Here is a 17,423-nt window from a genome sequence, read left to right on the forward strand (position 1 = left end):
AGATCATATTATACCCACCACCTTTCTATTGGTATTTGAGTGTCTTAAAATTTCTCCATACTTTTTCTTATGTTTAATACATATTCTACTAAACTACACAAATTAATCTAATTGATCAAGGTTTTTTTTAAATATTCATATATATCTTACAAGCATTCACTCCATTTTCTCTATCAAATGCCACTACCTTGGTCTTTGATACATTAATTTTCAGATCGATGTTCTTTGTTGCATCATTCAATCTAATGTTCACTGAAAATATTCAGGTTTTTGGTTTTCTGCAATGTACATTCCCACCCCCAACCAACGTACCTTTAACATCACCACCAGCTTCCCAAGGGGATGTCACACATACTTGTCTTATTCCCTCCCAGGCTGAACCATTCAATTTATTCTCCTGCATGCTTTACTTCCATATATAGCGCTCACAGCATTCTGCAATTAACCTTCAATTCATGTAAAATATTTCAAGCTTATTCACTTTATCATAAGCTTTGTCTAGCTATAGCAGTCAAATGTAGTCAATTGTAGTCCAGAACATATACAGTATTCCCATTTCCTAGCTATGGGCAACGCAGCATCAGCTAAACCAGCGTTTCTCAACTTCAGCAACTTTAAGATGTGGGCTCTAGTTCCCAGAATTCCCCAGCCAGCATGCTGGGAGTTGAAGTCCACATATCTTAAAGTTGCTGAGGTTGAGAAACACTGAGAGAAACCTGTGAAGAAAAGCATTGTCATCAGTACTAGAATTTCTTCTTAGCGCAGAAGTGGGAAACATCCCAACTACATTTCCCAACCTGCATTGCATCGCCGGGACAGGATGGGTGGCTCTGAAAGGCTCCGGGCGGAAGACGGAAGCTTAATGAGCGTCTGAATGTCCTGTCTGCTGGGAGTTGTAGTCTTGGGAAGCTAAAGGTGGTTGGTTGGTGTGGGTAGAGACGACATCGGAGTTGGCGAAATTCGGGAGCGCCTGGGCCAGGCGGAATGGATAAATTAAAGCGGGTTCTCAGTGGGCAGGACGGGGAGGACCCGGGACCTTTGACGGAGGTAAGCTTCTCTTTATTTCAACAGATGAAGCCGAAGGAAGGCGACGCTTATTCTCACCCGCGTCTTCTTCCCCCGTTTGGGTTGTGTTTTGTTTTGGATTTTGTCCTTCGTCTGTTTCATCGTGTTTTGCTGCTTCTGTCCACCGCCGGTGCTTCGTGTAGTCTCCCAAGCGAGCTCTTTTTGTCTACCCCCGTCCTCCTTTTTTCCCCCCAGAGATGTTTCGGAGTCTGTTTATTACTTCCTTAAACTGCCCAGTTAGACTGCCTTTCCAGCCTGGCTGGCAATAGATACAACTTCCATCATCCCAGCGGCTATGGTTATTCTGTCCGAGATTGGTGAACGCTGTAATCTGAAAACGCACTGGCTGGGTTTTTTTAAAACTATTTAAAAAAATAGTTCATTCCCTTTATCCTGCAAAGCTCTTGTGCTTTTAACTGTACTGTGATAATCCTAATCTAGAGTATTGCGCCGTGCTCCTTCCAACACATCATGGCTTTATTAGCAGGATATATTTGAGCCATTGACAGTCACATTTTAGCCTAGCATGTTGAGCAAACTCAGTTCCTGTGGTTAGTTTATGGTACTATATTGTGTGAATCTTGAAAATTGGGTTATGTGAACAAATCATGGTTACGGTAAGCATGGGTGAGCCATATAACCACACCTCTGTCAGTGCTTGAGTATTTGTTTTTTTTACACTTCCAGAATTTTTAGCCTTTGACATTAATAGGCATAGTTTTTTTTTAAATGGAAGACAGCAATTATTGTTCCTTAGCCTTAAAAAAATTGCCATTACTCCTTTGGTACTTTATTTTGGAAAAATGGATGTCTCTCTGGTTTAATAGGCACTGAAAAGGTGCAAAATCCCACTTCGGTAGTTGTTATGGCTGGAGAATTAAAGAGTTTAAATAGGAACATTGTCAAAGATGAAGGTATTTTCAGTCAGAATTTTAACTGATTATTTTCATGACATTTTACAAAATTTAAAATATGTCTCTGATGTACTAAAGAAGTATCTGAAGTATGGAAAACAGGATAGGATCTCAGGGGAAGAAATTACGAAAGGCAGCTTGTAATAGTAACAAGTGAAGGCTCTCTGAACAGTATTTGCAAAGTATAAGGAGATGAAGAACAAACAACAAAAGCATATGGCTCTTCATTATATTGCTTTGCAACTTCAATCTATTATAAAAGTTATGGCTAAATGTGTGGTTAGATTAATAAACCACTCAGTGGAATTGTTCAGAAATACAGAGCCAGTATGGAGTCGTGATTAACCAGTTTGACTGGCATCTGGGAAACCCAGTTTTGCATCAACCTTCAGCCTCGGAAGCATAGTAGATGGCTTTGGACAGTCTTATCTGAAGGGCCACAGATCTCTTCATGCCAAGAATTAGGAATGATTAATATATGTTTTAAAAAACAATAACCGTGCTTTGGACTATTTTTATTGTTTGTTTGTTTGTTTGTTTATTTGGTTTATATCCCACCGTTATTTGTAGAACTCATGGTGGTGTACATAATACTGTTGCCTCCTGTTTTCCTCACAACAACTCTGTGTGAAAGATGAGTTATTTATTTTAATTTTTTTTCAGTTAAAATTATTAACTCCAAAAAATCATTTAGCAGGCAGCTTCCAGTATTATCAAAACACAATTTTAAACTTAGGCTAAATAAAACGAAAACCAGAAGCTGTGAATAACATATAAGCAGTAAAATAGCAGAAAGAAAATAATTTAATGAACCTTGGTACAGTATAAATGTTAAAATGTTAGACTAGTAGTGCATGAGAAAGCTGGAAAGAAAACCCAGGCAACAGTAGAGAGTGTCTTAGAACTGAGAAAGCCACTACTAGAAAAAGTCATTCCAGTTCTACCACCCACTTCCTTAGCATGAAGGGAACTTGAAATGGAACAATTTTGTTTTTAATTTTTTTTAAAGAAGTTATTGGATACTTCCTGCTATTGTTAAGCTGCTAGAAAAAAATAGAAAGCAACAGGTACTGTGTTGCTTGACACTGATGTATGCCTGTTAAAATTGTGACACAATTATTTTTAGAAGCGTCTTTTTAATAATTCTGTCTCAGCTGATCTTGGCTGATCTTAAAGCCAAGCAGGATCCCCCTTGTTAATACATACATTAGGTAGGAAGACTGGGCACTGTTGGCTAAACTGGGAAATTGAAAAACCATCTTGGAAGAAAACAGTGGCAAAATTCTGCAGAACACTGCCAAGAAAACTTCATAGATGCAGTCACCAGAAACTGAGTTGATTTGACAGCATCCTTACTTTACCTTTTAATATTTCCAGATAGCTGATACATCTTCCTTAAGCTGGAGTACCAGACTGAAAGCCTTCATAGCTTGTTTTGTAATAGGAGCTGTGTGTTCTATTCTGGTAAGGCTTTCATTTTTTGTATCCTTATCATAAAACTGTTTTTTTTGGACAATACCACCTGCAGTGCAAAATAGTTACTGATGCTGACCCTTATTTTCAATTGCTTGCTATTGTACATGGATATACCCTAACTGAAGAAATACATGTGATTTGGCTGAGTGGATTTTGATTTATTCCCCATATAATTTGATACCAATTAAAAGGGTGTGATCCTACGCCTGTGCATTGTGATATAAGAACACATACAATTTCAGCCTTTATAATTTAAATCAGTGTAGCACAACTTCCAGGTTTAGGACAATGTGCAATCTCCTAAAGTCAGAATCCATCCAAAAGTTGCTGTGAAATCAGTTTAATCTGCTGACTAGGAAAAATAAGGGATTAGGGAAAAATAAGGGATTGGAATGAATATCACACACACACACATCTTCACATCAATTATATCCTTCAAGTTTTTCTTAGTTTCAAAGACAAATAATGTATCTTTTTTCATTCTTTCATTTCACTTGCTAATACATGTTTTTACTATTTTCTACATTCTAAGCTGCAATTTACCAGTCAAAGAAAATCTTGTTTATTGGAAGTTAAAAGACTGTGTATATTTTCACTGCCTTGGAATTATGATATACTGAAGGAGTGATAATGTACATGCTATGCTTACTTGTTGTATATTGCAGGGCCAAAAAGAAGAAAAATTATTTTAAAAATTGTAGTTCAGTAGAGTTACGTAAGTAAGTATACTCTGCATTACCATTTCAGCAATTTTTTTCTAGCTAAACCATATCTCTTTGCTTCTTGAAGAAAACTACATCAGTTACCAAATAATTAACAGTAAGGTATGCAACAAAATACTGCAGTGCAGTGCAGAATACTTCTGTTCAGCATTCTAGAGACTCTATTCCATTTCCTCCCTGTTTGTGACTGCTGATCAGGCCAGCTTCTGTGCCCACTGGGTGTGCTCACTCGGCTGAGTCCCCTCTCCACCCACTTTTACATGGATAATGCTATGTTGGCTAAGTAAGTATTAACATTCAAGAAGTCTGTGTTATTATATGATAATTGGTCCCTCTGAAAACAGGACATTGCATAAATCAGGATTTACTATTGTACACAGTAATGTTGCTTTTAAACTGTTTTGTTAGAACACTTAGTGCATTAACAAACAGACCTCTGAGAATTAAGAAGAGAATCTGAATCTAATAGCCCCGAATACTCTTATCTACAGAGCAATATGTACATTTCTTACAGACTTGTTATTTCTTTTTCTCTTCTTTTCTAGGGTACAGGCCTGCTATGGATTCCCAGGAAAGGACCTATCTTGTTTGGAGTATTTTACACCCTGGGGAATATCTCATCCCTTGGAAGGTAAATTATTCTTATTTTGAACTTGTAGATGATAGAAGACTATCAAATATATAAATGAGATGAGCATTAGTAATTCTTGAAATTCATAGCTCTGTTAATTTTTTTTGCTGTATGGTTAAGTCAAAATATTTTGACTGGATATAATATATGATAAATGTTAAGTTCTCATTTTTATTGCAATTAGTCCATTTGGGAAATAATACAATTATAATAACTTGCTTAATATGTGTTATTAATGTTCAACTAAGTTCTTACTTGGCAAGGAGTAATATTCCCTAATTTTATTTGATGAGATTAAATTTAATCTAGGGTTACTGTATTGGGCTGCAAGATTTGGCCGCAGCTAAATGGCAGCAAGGAATTAGTTTTTCTTGCATTTTATGGTTGTAGTGGCTGTTTAAACACATATATATGTAAGATTTTATTTGTTTGTTTATTTAGGAAATGTTTGTACGGTGCCCATCTTAACTCTGAATGGCTCACAATACAAAAAGTTGCAAACAGCATAAATACAAATACAAACATAATAAACGCAAAATGCAAAATACAAAAGCTGATGCATCTCACACGTTATCCCTAATCACAGATTCACCTACATCAGCCTCGCTAATAACCTGACCCTAGTGCCTGTGGTTTTACAGCCTTGTGAAAGCCAACAGGGACGGAGCCATCCAGATCTCCGGAGAAGGCTGTTCCACAGGTTTTAAAATTGTTTTCTGCAGCCAGATGTAGTGATCTTTTTCTTTTGCAGTACCATATTTCTTATGGGACCTATGAAGCAATTAAAAAGAATGTTTGAACCTACTCGTTTGATAGCTACAATTATTATGCTTGTAAGTAATTCACTTTTTGGTTTCTTAATGACTGATGAAAATGTTCAGTTCAGTACTGTTTTAAAACACAGAGGGATACGCTACAAGCACATGTGGCTTCGAAGCTACTTTTTTGTGGTCTCTGAAAACCTCCCTGTCCAACTGCACTGCAGAAATCCAATAGTGAGATTTTTCAAGAGCTTTTGGCAGAAATAAAATTGTAGTATTCAGCTTGTAAGAGGTTTATATATCTGGAATAACCTCTCCTTAATATGACTGAAAGTCCCATCACCCTCTTTGATGTTAGCACCATGGCTCTTGGAGACTGATTTTTTTTTTAAGTCCACTTCTTGGCCAAAAAAGTTCTCCCTCATTCTTTTAAAGAGGTTTTATTCAACACCATTTTGCTTTTTAAAAATTGCTTTTACTCATTACATAAATATCCACAGATTGCTGTAATTCTCTGTGGTTCCTAAGGGTTGTATAATGAGTGAGGCTTAGCATTGGAGCATGCATTTTTTGTGAGGAGGAAATGTGCAAGACTAGGCGAGCAAGGGGTCTGCTGGCTCGCTGGCAACTCTAAGTGTGCTATAACTCTAAAGCCATGGTCTTCCAGTGAAATACAGGAAGTGGGATTTAAGGGGAGAGGGACTTAGACATTTATTTGTCTCCTGGGAGTTGTTAGACAAACGACCTCAGAGAAGCAAGGATTTTAGGACCTGGTTTCCTGACTGGACCTGGAATTCAGGCCCAGTGGCTGACAATTGTGGGAGAACTGGTCCCAGTAAGGTAAAATTAGGAGGGCAAGTATATGCAGAAGCATTAGAAGTGTGTATTTACTTTCAGTGCTGCCTTGATCAGTTGGCTATCTTTACTCTTGCTCATATTCTCTGTTCGTTTAATCCTCAATCTCTTGTTAACTCTTGTTAGCTTTTGTATCCAGACCTATGGTTCCTATAATTTGGCCTAGCTATTTTATTTTCAAATGACCCAGTTCATTGCTTTTGTTAAAATGAATCTGTTATTCCTGATACTCCACTGTGGGCTTTGTACTTAGCACCACATGCCCCAAACCACCTGAACCCAGTTAATAGGAAAAACTGGAGTTTTTTATTTAGAAGCTGAGTTTGGGAAAAGCAGTCTTCTGGTTGGTTCCACCTAGATTTCAGATGAAAAGGTTATTTCAAGTACAGGTGGTGGCAGCATCAGTACCTGCCTAGGTGGAAACCTTTCACCCGGGGCAACAGCTATATCAAGACACTTCAGAACTCTGGGAAGGAGGAGGGATATTTATTTTATTTAGTCCAATATCCTGTTTCTAGCACACACACAAAAGCTATTTGGTTATATAGTAGTCATGTGTCTTTCTTATTCAAAAACTTTCTCGCTGTGTATCTTTTTTTAGCTATGCCTGATATTAACTCTGTGTGCAGCTTTCTGGGTAAGTAATCAAATTTACTATGAGTAATGTGACTTAACAAAATACCTATTTTTTAATTGAGTTGTAATTATCTTTTTCTTTTCAGTGGCATAATAAGGGGCTTACTATCCTTTTCTGCATTTTACAGTTCTTTGCCTTGGCATGGTATGTATCACCTCATTTTCTTTTGAACTTAGATCTTTGGCAATAGCTGGAAGTTCTTGTGCATCTAGGAAGGAAAGCTTTTCTTGTTCCATCACAGACCTTGAATCCTTTTTACATAAAGTCTACCATAATGAAGCCAAAATATTTTTTCTTAATCCCCTAGGAATTTGGAATGCATTGATCTAAGTACCCGTTTTTATTGGATTTCACATGAGAACCCTCGGCCTTATTTGCATATAATGCAGTGGCAGTGATTTGCAGGCTTGTGTGAACATTTGATCTTCTACCTGGAAACAGATTTGACTTATTCCACATTTGAACTCCTGGTTATTCCTGGCATATGAATCTTAGTTCTAAAGTTCTAGCAAAGAGTCAGTTTGGTGTAATGTTTAAAGGCAACAGGCTAGAAACCAGGAGACTAGGTTCTAGTCCAGCCTTAGGTATTGTTGTTAGGAGTAAACGCTAACTTGAAGGCATACACACACACTAACACACATCTTAATAATACTTTTCAGATATCTGTCTCTCTCTCTGTCCTTGTTAATTTAAAACCTTCTATAATGTTTTCCAGTAAAACAAACATTGGGGATTTCAGAAAGTGAACAGGGCCAAACTGAACAGTAAAGCATATTTCAAATGAATACATCACAATTTTGCAGATTTATACCCCCCAAATTCTTCTTGCAATACCTGAAATGATAATAAGCTGGTTAAGGTACTAACAGCCTTTTGTGCCCAGGTTCTTAAAAAAAACACTATTTACCTGCAATCTTTAAGTTGTACCTTTCCAAAGTATCAGTTTTTCTTGTAAACAGGAATCAGAATTACATCTACATCTTCAAAATGTGTTTAGCAGACTTTAATCTGAGAAAACAACAACCAAATCTCAGCTAAAAGAGAAACCAAACTCTAGCAAAGATATTAAGAGGGTCAAATAATTTTTCAGTTATACTCATCCTTTTTTAAAAAAAAAAAAATCACTTAATGCCAAAAAGAAGCAGAAATAGGCCCAGTTATATCACTGAAAATCCAGGGGATTAAAATTCCCTTCATATGAAGGTGGCAAGAAAACAGAGGGTCTGCCAATCCCATAATTACATTCTCAATCACTTAGCAAGTTGCTTAAAATACTGAAGAGGAATTAACATTGGATTAATGTTCATACACATACATATGCATGTATGAAAATCAGTCTAGATGTAATATTAATTTTAACAACATTTTTTCTTCCCTGTAAACTCACTGGAATTTTCAGCCATCCATATAAATAAATATAAATATGATGAGTTAAACATTTTATAGTGTTCAACTCAACAAGGGAGTTTTTCTTAGAATAATTATTTGAAGATACTTAAGGATATTTGAACAATAAACCAATTTTTACAAATTCCTTCAGATAATCTGGGTATGAATGAAAAATTATTACTCCAGTTGGTTGAATGACCTACTAATTTAGCAAACTGCTAGATAAAGTATGTAATAGCAATCTATGTTCAATTCCAATCACATTGATACCCCAGATCTTCTTTGATTATCTAATAAAATAGGCCAATAGTTCCACTATCAAATTTTATATGAGAGGAGAGGAATTACTTTCTTGTCAAAGTTCTCATTCCCAGTAATTCTCTTAATATCATATAATGAAAAATTCACATAATCTGTATAAAATGAAAATCTATGGAAGATATGGTTTGAAGCATATAATACGTATGTTTCTGCTTACGTTGTACCCTTTCACTTGGAGTGAAATATATTAGAGAGGTTCTGAGAAGGTCTATTTCTTGGATGCAGAGCATTTATCTCAATGATCAGCCATGACTAGAGAGACACAGAGAGAGTCCTTTGCCAAGCGTTCCCTAGAACTTCATTTCCCCTATCCCTGAGATCATTCATTGCTGCCCCAGAAGTCAGCCTTACACAAATTAACTCTGATTTGAATACTAAATCAGTGTTTAGTGTTGATTATAACTCACAAGACATGTATTCCAGCATAGCATAAGTTGGCAGACTGCACTGCATACCTGCTGCACAGCACCTGCCTTCAGTCATGTGCAGTGCAGGCCTGTTAATGATACTGGGTTGTGAGAGGAAGGTGTTTTTCTTTGTTCTTGCTAATGGAGGTATTTGTGCGATTCCTTTTCTAGGTACAGCATTTCCTACATACCATTTGCAAGGTAATCTTGATTGCCAGCATTTAGTTCGTGGGACAAACACATTTCTTCCGTGATTTGTATGGGTTGGAAAATCAAACGAACCTTAATGAAATGTTTTTCTGTGTGCCAGAGATCCAAGAATTACTTATAAAAACTATATACTTCCTGGCAGGAATGACAGGTACATGGTTGCTTTGGTGAAATACTGCCATCAGTGCGGAGAGTTGCTTTACCACTGGGCAAATCAGAGTGCTGAAAAATTATAATCTATGTCATGATAAACGAAGATGAAGAAGGGAAAGGATATGGAGGCTTATGGTTATGTGATTAATTCAGAATGACATAGTAGCCTTGGACAGCTCTAACTAGTTTGGAGAAGAAAAGGATTGGCAAAAATAGAGTTAGGGTAATGAGGACTTTCTATGTAATAAATATCAAGATTTCTCCCTGTCGGGATTTCATGGGAGATAGGAGTTTTGAGATAGGATTAAAAGGAAATAAGAAAGAGTTTGTTTAGTGTGGTTAGTTTAAATAATGCAGCAGCTGGGTTCATATTCTGCCTTAAGTCACAATATGGATAATTTGATTTTGGCTTAGCGAAACCTCATCAACTGTGGCTTTCTTAATGAACTGTGCCTAAACATCATGGTGTTGTGTAAACCTAGTCACAGCCGTAGCTTCATCATCATTTATTTCCACAGGGATGCTGTGAAAAAATGTTTTGCTGCGTGTCTCACATAACAGGTAAGCAAGCAAACTCATAAGTTCCAGAAAATACAGTGACTGTAGGTTACAGTAAAATGGTTATATCCTCCTTTTTAAGCCATGCTCATCTTAATTTATAGCAAAGAATAGGGCTCCACAAACCATTTGGAAGGGCCTTGGAGATACAGATGCCTTGACATTCCAAGCAGCAGGCTTTTTTGTGGTGGTTTGAAAATTCAGAACACAATATGGAGGAGAAGAAACCATATTTATTGCAACAATTATTGGGTGCCTGCTTTGCAAGAAAGAGGGACCCCAAACAAAAAGCAAAGGTTTTTTATAGAAGTTGAGAGCAACAAGGCAGGAAATCCTAGGTATCTGATTTGCTGGCCAGGTTGGGGAAGATGGGCAGGTCCTTGTCAGTGTGCCTGGGGTTAGCTCTATTGTTAGGCAAGATGGTCCTTTCAGGAGGGCAGCAGAGTGAGGGAAGTCCATTGTGAAGGAGATGGAATGTTGAGGTCATCAGCTGGTAAGAAGATGGTAGGTTGAGATTTTTCAGCTTCTTACTATGTTACAGTTCCTTTATCCCCTGAGCTGTACTGTTAACTGGTGAGGCTTCTATTGTTTGATTTAGATGGGAGCTTTGTCTGGAGGCAGAGAGGGTCAATTTGGGTTTGATGGGATTAGGCAAAGAGAGGAACTGGATTTGACCCTGGTAACCCTGGTAATGTCCAAAAGACAGGGAGAAAAAGGGTGCAGCCTCCATTTTGTTTGTTAGATTTATTTTCTCCACTACAGAAAACATTTTGCACAGCTTAGTAATTAATACGTTAAGTCTCATTATGCTTCTATAATGCTCAATCATCTTTGGGGATATGCTTAAAGTAATGAAAAAAAAATGGAATATTATTTGGGGAATATTCCACAGTTCACTGTGAGTATTTAAATAGTAGCCAAAACCAAAACAGGCTTACTAAGGTGGAGATCCCCATTAGTTCAATATAACCTCTACATGAAATAAGGCAGTTTTAAGGATGTTATAATACCTACCTAAATGTTCCCATTTTTTTCATTTAATGCTATGGAATAAGCAATTGTAGATGTGATGTGGATATTTTAGACACTCATATTGTTATGGGCAGCAAAGGCTGTGATCTTTCTGGTTAGTGAGCTTTTCTGTATGTGGGTTCCAGTCTGAAGACATGTATCAGCAGCTGAATTGCAAACCAAAGAACAGACAGTGAGAGGGGTAGGATTTTTTTAAAACAGGAATATTCATTTCTGTTTGTTCCCCAAAAGAATGCCTTCTGTTACTGCAGTTAATACATTCTATTACCAACAGTGCATTCCCATTGAAACTGCAAGACACTGTGTTAGAAGAGCAGCCTTTTCTGCCTTTCATAAGATAAATCAGATGAATTAATGGAGAAATTGTCTATGAAAGTTTTGTTTTTGCTTCCTTTCGGCAGGTCAAGTTGCGTATCTTCTTACACTGAGGACTAGAACACCTGTACAACCAAATGACTCTTGAAACAGCATACACCTTCCTAAGAACAAAGCATTAAGTTGTTAACTAAACTTGTGAATCAGAGGACAAAGCTATCAAATATTATTCTCCAGAGGTCGATGAATTTTATGAAAAATCTCAAGATAAACTATGCCTCATTTTCACTTGCAAAACTAATACTAAATGTGTAGCACAACACAATCTTTTTTTCAGATGATTTTATTTTGGAAATAAAGTGGATATTCTAGTAATTCTGAAGGAGATGGGATGAGATTTTACTACTTTCTATTAACACGTTTGATTTAAAAAGTCCAAAGGACAGATTACATATTGGAAAACATTAAGCATGTAATGCATTTTGGGGGGGCTCTCCATGAAGTTCTTTTAGTTTCTTGACATCAAGAGACCATTTCTAAATGCTCCCAGTCCTTTATCTTCTAAAATTCATGATTGCAAATTGTATGAGGGAACTAAGTGGAGTTAATTTGTTGTCTCCTAACAGGATAGCAAGTATAATTCTTTAAGTTACATGAAGCATAACAAGCAACAGAATCAGTGGTTAGTACAGAAAAGTAGGAGTCATAAAAATAGATAAGAGCCCTTCCATTTCTGGAAGCATTTCTATTTATGGTCTTTTACACATGTTGCCTTGACATGAAATGACATCAAGATTTCTGCCTTTACTGCTAACTTACTTTATGAAAGATTTCTCCTCTCTTTGATGCCACTGTCATGCCCCCTACCACTTTCATCTTCATGTTGGCCAGATAGGACTTTGTACAACTCAAAAGTGGACCGTAATCTAAGTAGGGAGACAAACATCTCAGATTTTGAATGCCCTCTTTTCTCATCCTACCTTATCTTTCAATATTTTATTTCTGGTTGCACAATTTCTGCAACTGTGGAAATACATTAAAGAAGTTCATCTTATGTTTCATGTTCCGGTTTCCCAATAATCCCAGTATACTGGGATTATTTAAACTGGCAGACGCTGCTGGCATATTGGCAATTTTTGCTGCATTCCTTTTCTCCCGTTTATCCTTGGTTCTGTCTCATAAGAAGGAAAGCTAGTGTGTGTGCATGTTAAGAGTTATTTGAGAGTATTTGCAATTGTTTATCTTGATGCTGAACTATGCTTTTTTTAAAAACAATCACCAATTTTGCCTTTGGTGAAATTTATGAACTGTAAGCAATTGCTGCCAGAAGAATAATGATTTATTATCTATGTTCATTATACTGCAAGTTTTGTTCCCCCTCATCCTTTAAAGGAGACTAATACAGGGTATCAGAGCACAGAAATTTCCCAGTAAGAAGTAGCCACATTGCTTTTGTACTCAGTGGACCAATGTTTGTATTTGTCTAATTAGCTAAGTATAGCTCCTTTGATAAATATTGTTGATCATTTTACTCCAGAGATCTTGGAAGGTTCATTGCATTGTGCTGCTTTACCAAGCCATTTATAGATCTGTAAGTTTGACATTCATGAAATAATTCATTTTTATTACAAATCTAATTATCATTGAAGTACAAAATGTATACACTGGTTATAAATGAATAGAGGCAAGACAGTTCTAAGTAATGTATTAGAATTGGGTGTGCCAGGCCTCTGTCTTAAGATTTGAATATGTAAATGTTCCATATATGATTCTTTCCTATATCTGCTGTCTTTGGGAGCATTTAAAATTATCACTGCTTTAAATATGCAACTACCCAGATCTGTACATTATAAATTTTTAAGATATTGTATAGATATATAAATATGTATATTTAATATCATGTTTTCATAGTGAGGCAATGCATAGGTATTAGTGATAGTGATAATTGTGAACTCTCTCTTATAGTAGATTGTGGTGCCTCTTCCTGATGCATTACTGCAGCACTGAAAAAGGTTGGGGACAACGTAATAAAAAATATAGGTTCCTTATTTGTTTCAGAGGTAAATTGTTGTGGTGGGACAGGATACTTCTAAGCTTCATATATTCCTGTCTTGGCTTTTAGGGTTACTTGAATATAAAGTGGTAAGAAATTATGTGCAAACTTGAGGGGTTTGGTGAAGCTTGCTTGATTTTTTTCCCCTTAGGGATTTCCTAGCTATGTAAGTCCTTTCTTTTGAATACCAGCTGAGATCATCTTACCATTTTCCCTGTTAATGTCTTCAGAGAGTTGAATTTAATATAACGTGCACTGCTGCTTCTGATGTGCAATGCATCTTACATCTATTTCTGTTACCTTTGAGTAACAGAAGGGTAGTAATAGAAATGCTGGAAAGTGCAGATATCCACATAAAGAAATTTATAATTTCCTACCAACTATTAGATCGGATCCCACTGGGTCATACAGATACCAATTTCTGCCTTTGCATCTTGCTTCGTGTTAGCCTTCCCCAACTTGATGCTCTCCAAGTGGAAATGAAGTCCTCATGGAGTCATCAAATTGGGAAACACTGCTTAAGAATACTGTGGTAGCTAATGAAAAACAAAGCCCTTTAAGTATATTTTGCTAGGCTTTTTCAGTCTTTGAAGAAATAATCTTTTGTCCAGTATGCCTGTCTGAAGTAATATGTTTACTTTGGGGAGAGGATAAGAGAATTCTCACAAATTCCAGTTGCAATAATGTCCTTGCTTGCAGAATGTTGTTAGGCCAATAGTAAGATCTTGCACTTTAAGACAAGCCCCAAATGCTCTGTCCTGTCTAACTCTTAAATTATTACAGTACATATCCAATAGTAATTGAACCTTTAAATTCAATTTGAGTAACTTCCCATTTTTGACCTTGCTGAATTCTTGTTGGGTATATTTTTTAACTATGTTTAATATATTATTAATGGTATTGAATGTCTGCAAGAAAATCATTTTTGAGTTATTTCTTTTCCCTGGAATATGAAGTTGTGCTAAATATGCATTAAGGGAGCAAGGCACTACTATCTTGATATGGTTGTATGGCCTAAATTCTCAGTAACTTTGTCTCTGAGCCAATGTTCAGCCTTTATGTCCTAGCAAACATAGAAAAAGATAGTTTGTTTTCTGATTTTCCCCACCCCCTCATACTGCCAGTTTGTTAAATCACCTATCTTTGTGCATTATTACTGTACTCTTATCACAAACTCTGCCTTAATTGAAAATATGCTAGTTTCATAATCTAAAGTATTTCAACCACTAAATGTAAGTAATACTGTCTGTTTGAGATATATCTTTGAGGGGGCATGGGAAGTGAAGTGCCTACCTCTGCAGTGTGACCCAATCATGCTAGCAGGGATTTCCATAATAAGTAGAGTTGTGCAAAGCATTCAAAAGAGATACTTTTGAAGAGTACACAGTGCAAATGAAGCAGCCCTCTTTGAACTATTAAAACAGTTATATTTTGTGCAAAGCTCAAAGACAGAGCTTCAGAAACTGTCTTTGGCTGAACTGCTTTTGAAGCAGTCATACAAGGCTTGTAAAAGACACAGCTAAGTCAGGGAGAGGTGCTTTTTTGTGTAATAGCAGAAAGAAAGCACCTTTGTTGAATGCTTTGCAGAACCCTCGTAATAAGCTATTGATTCTCTAATATGAAAAAAAACATTCCATTTTTGTGCACTGGCTTTTGTACCTTTTCCTGTGAGCTGGAAGTTTTGTCTACCTTAGAAGAAAATACCTTTTGGAAAGAACTCTTTTTCAGCACTCTATCTTCTGTAATAAAACTCTTTTCACAACACATGTGCATACTGTGTTTTCAATAATGTCAACACTGCTGAAAATTTTCAGAATAGTAAAACTTGCTACTGAAGCTGTATCTTCTGAGAACACATTAGTGTTAATGATATATTGTAATAGAGATTAGGAAACATTCTTTGAACTCAGCATATATTTTGAAGCTGAAACTTTGAATTTATCTCTTGAATTTCAAGCTAGAAAATGAAATGTTGTAGAATGTAGCAGCAAGGAAAAAAATGCTAAGTACTAGGACAGATGGTAAACAGGTTCAAAATTATCTATTGGCATCACTGCATACTTTAGTGCATTATTTAAAGTAACAACATAAAATCTTGCTATTGTGAAAATTGAGGTAAACTTTTTAGAATCTCTTGAAAATAGGGATATCTTTTATGAACATTCTTCTCTTGTCCCTAGAGAAAGAAGGGACTTGTCAAGAAATCTGCTTACTGATTATGCATGTTTATCAGATCTGCTCCAGCCTCCTATTGGTTTGCTTGTTTATGAGTTAGAATATGAAATGAATTAAGTCAACATTTTGTCCTTCACTGACATCTAAACATGACACTATGTAGTTGAAACTATCCTGAAATTCCTTGTTTGTGAAGATGATTATGTGGGAAAATATTTTCATTGAAGCTCTGGATTTTGATTAGGTAAAAAAAATTGATAAACAGGTACAATAGATACTGGTATAGCATTAAATTAAAGCTTCAGTTAAAAACTTCAAAACAAAACTTGCATAATTTAACATTATTTCAAATCAACTTTACTAATTTTGATCACATAAAATTGGTACAGATAAAGGAATTATTAAACAGTGAACTAAACTGAAATCGAAATTGTTGCTATGTAAAATTAGACTAAAAATAATTGGACAGCAGTTGATGGTCATAAAGCAAATTTGTCAGTAAATAAAAATGTATAATATTTCTGTGAAGGCAGTTTAATTTCTACATTATCCTTAGTTAACTTACTAATTAAGATACTTGTTAACTACCAGTAGCAATCATTAAAAACGTGTGACCAATAACTAAAATGGGTGGCTTTTTAAAATTTTCTGAAATTTAACTTGAAGTTCCTTCAGTTCTGCTCCTACATAATTGTTACTCTATATGAACATGCATTGAACAAATAGGTTTCTTAATAGTTCATACTTTGAATAAAGAAAGGCCGTGTAGAAGTTCATCCTAGGCAAAAGTGAGTGAGGCTTATATGAAATGCTGGAGAGTCAAACCCCATTTCTGGTTGTTTTACACATGGCCATGTAGGGTTTTTGTGGGGGGGGGGCAACCATACAGAAGTGGTTTGCCACTGCTTTATTCTGGGATGTTTTTCAATTTCCTAGTCTGGTCTGGAGCATTGATATTCTCTGCTAGTCTCCCAGCCAAGTGCTAACAAAGTTTTATCCTGCTTACTCATCAGATTACCCCAATGCTCTATAACTTCTTGATTATCACAATGGGATGAGAATACAACTATATGCCTAGGATATATCCTGTCTTAGTCATCTGATATATGTGTCATCTGATACATGCATCTAATAACATCTAAGCATAATAATAATGCCACCTAAATTTAGGTGGCAAATTGAATCTTCACAGGAAATTCTTCATAATTTGCAGAGGTTTTTTTCCCTATTAGATTTGTTGAACTATTCGTCATCCATCCAGTTAGGACACAAACTCTATATATGGAGTCTTATAAATAGATTGAGGTAGAGAAGCATTTTCTGAATGTCACAATAGTGCTTTTATAGAATCAAGAAATAACGAATCAACCTGAAAATCCTTGAAGCTAACAGCTGCTTACATATAGCAGGAAAAAAATAAAAATATATTTTTCCTCTTTAACTGATACTTAATAGTTGTATTTTCCTACAGACTTTTCTACTGACTATAATAATATAATAGAAAATTCTTGATCAAATGAAATCCATGTGAAGCTAACTCGTTCTTTCCATCTCCTGTCCCATTTGAATGGACTTTCTTCCCTGAACATTCAGTTCCAGAAGCTAGGGAAACTAAATATCTTTCTAGCCATGACATCCAATGCCTAGTCATAATTACAAAGGACAAAAAGACAGCAGGCTTGCTGGTGTTCTTTAATCAAGGTTTGACACCATCAGTAATTATTGGACTTGAAGTGATTTAGAAAAGAT

At 36.1% G+C, this 17,423-nt stretch overlaps 1 protein-coding gene across 1 annotated transcript; it reads left to right on the plus strand.

Annotated features, from left to right (window-relative positions):
• Positions 1-833: 833 nt before the first annotated feature.
• Positions 834-15,261, plus strand: SFT2D2 (SFT2 domain containing 2). Its single transcript, XM_063305635.1, has 9 exons — positions 834-1,047; positions 3,357-3,443; positions 4,723-4,808; positions 5,560-5,641; positions 7,026-7,061; positions 7,147-7,205; positions 9,350-9,379; positions 10,060-10,102; positions 11,533-15,261. The coding sequence occupies exons 1-8, from the start codon at positions 985-987 to the stop codon at positions 10,097-10,099; spliced, it is 483 nt and encodes a 160-aa protein (XP_063161705.1). The 5' UTR covers positions 834-984; the 3' UTR covers positions 10,100-10,102; positions 11,533-15,261.
• The last annotated feature ends 2,162 nt before the right edge of the window (positions 15,262-17,423 follow it).

This window comes from Candoia aspera, chromosome 5 (assembly GCF_035149785.1).
Source record: "Candoia aspera isolate rCanAsp1 chromosome 5, rCanAsp1.hap2, whole genome shotgun sequence".
In the NCBI taxonomy this organism is placed as follows: Eukaryota; Metazoa; Chordata; class Lepidosauria; order Squamata; family Boidae; genus Candoia; species Candoia aspera.

Excerpts from the sequence above, each read along its gene's own strand:
- SFT2D2 (XM_063305635.1), top strand. The coding sequence starts at position 985 with ATGGATAAATTAAAGCGGGTTCTCAGTGGGCAGGACGGGGAGGACCCG. Across the intron at positions 1,048-3,356 it reads ACCCGGGACCTTTGACGGAG|ATAGCTGATACATCTTCCTT; the intron begins GTAAGCTTCTCT and ends TAATATTTCCAG. Across the intron at positions 4,809-5,559 it reads AATATCTCATCCCTTGGAAG|TACCATATTTCTTATGGGAC; the intron begins GTAAATTATTCT and ends TTTCTTTTGCAG.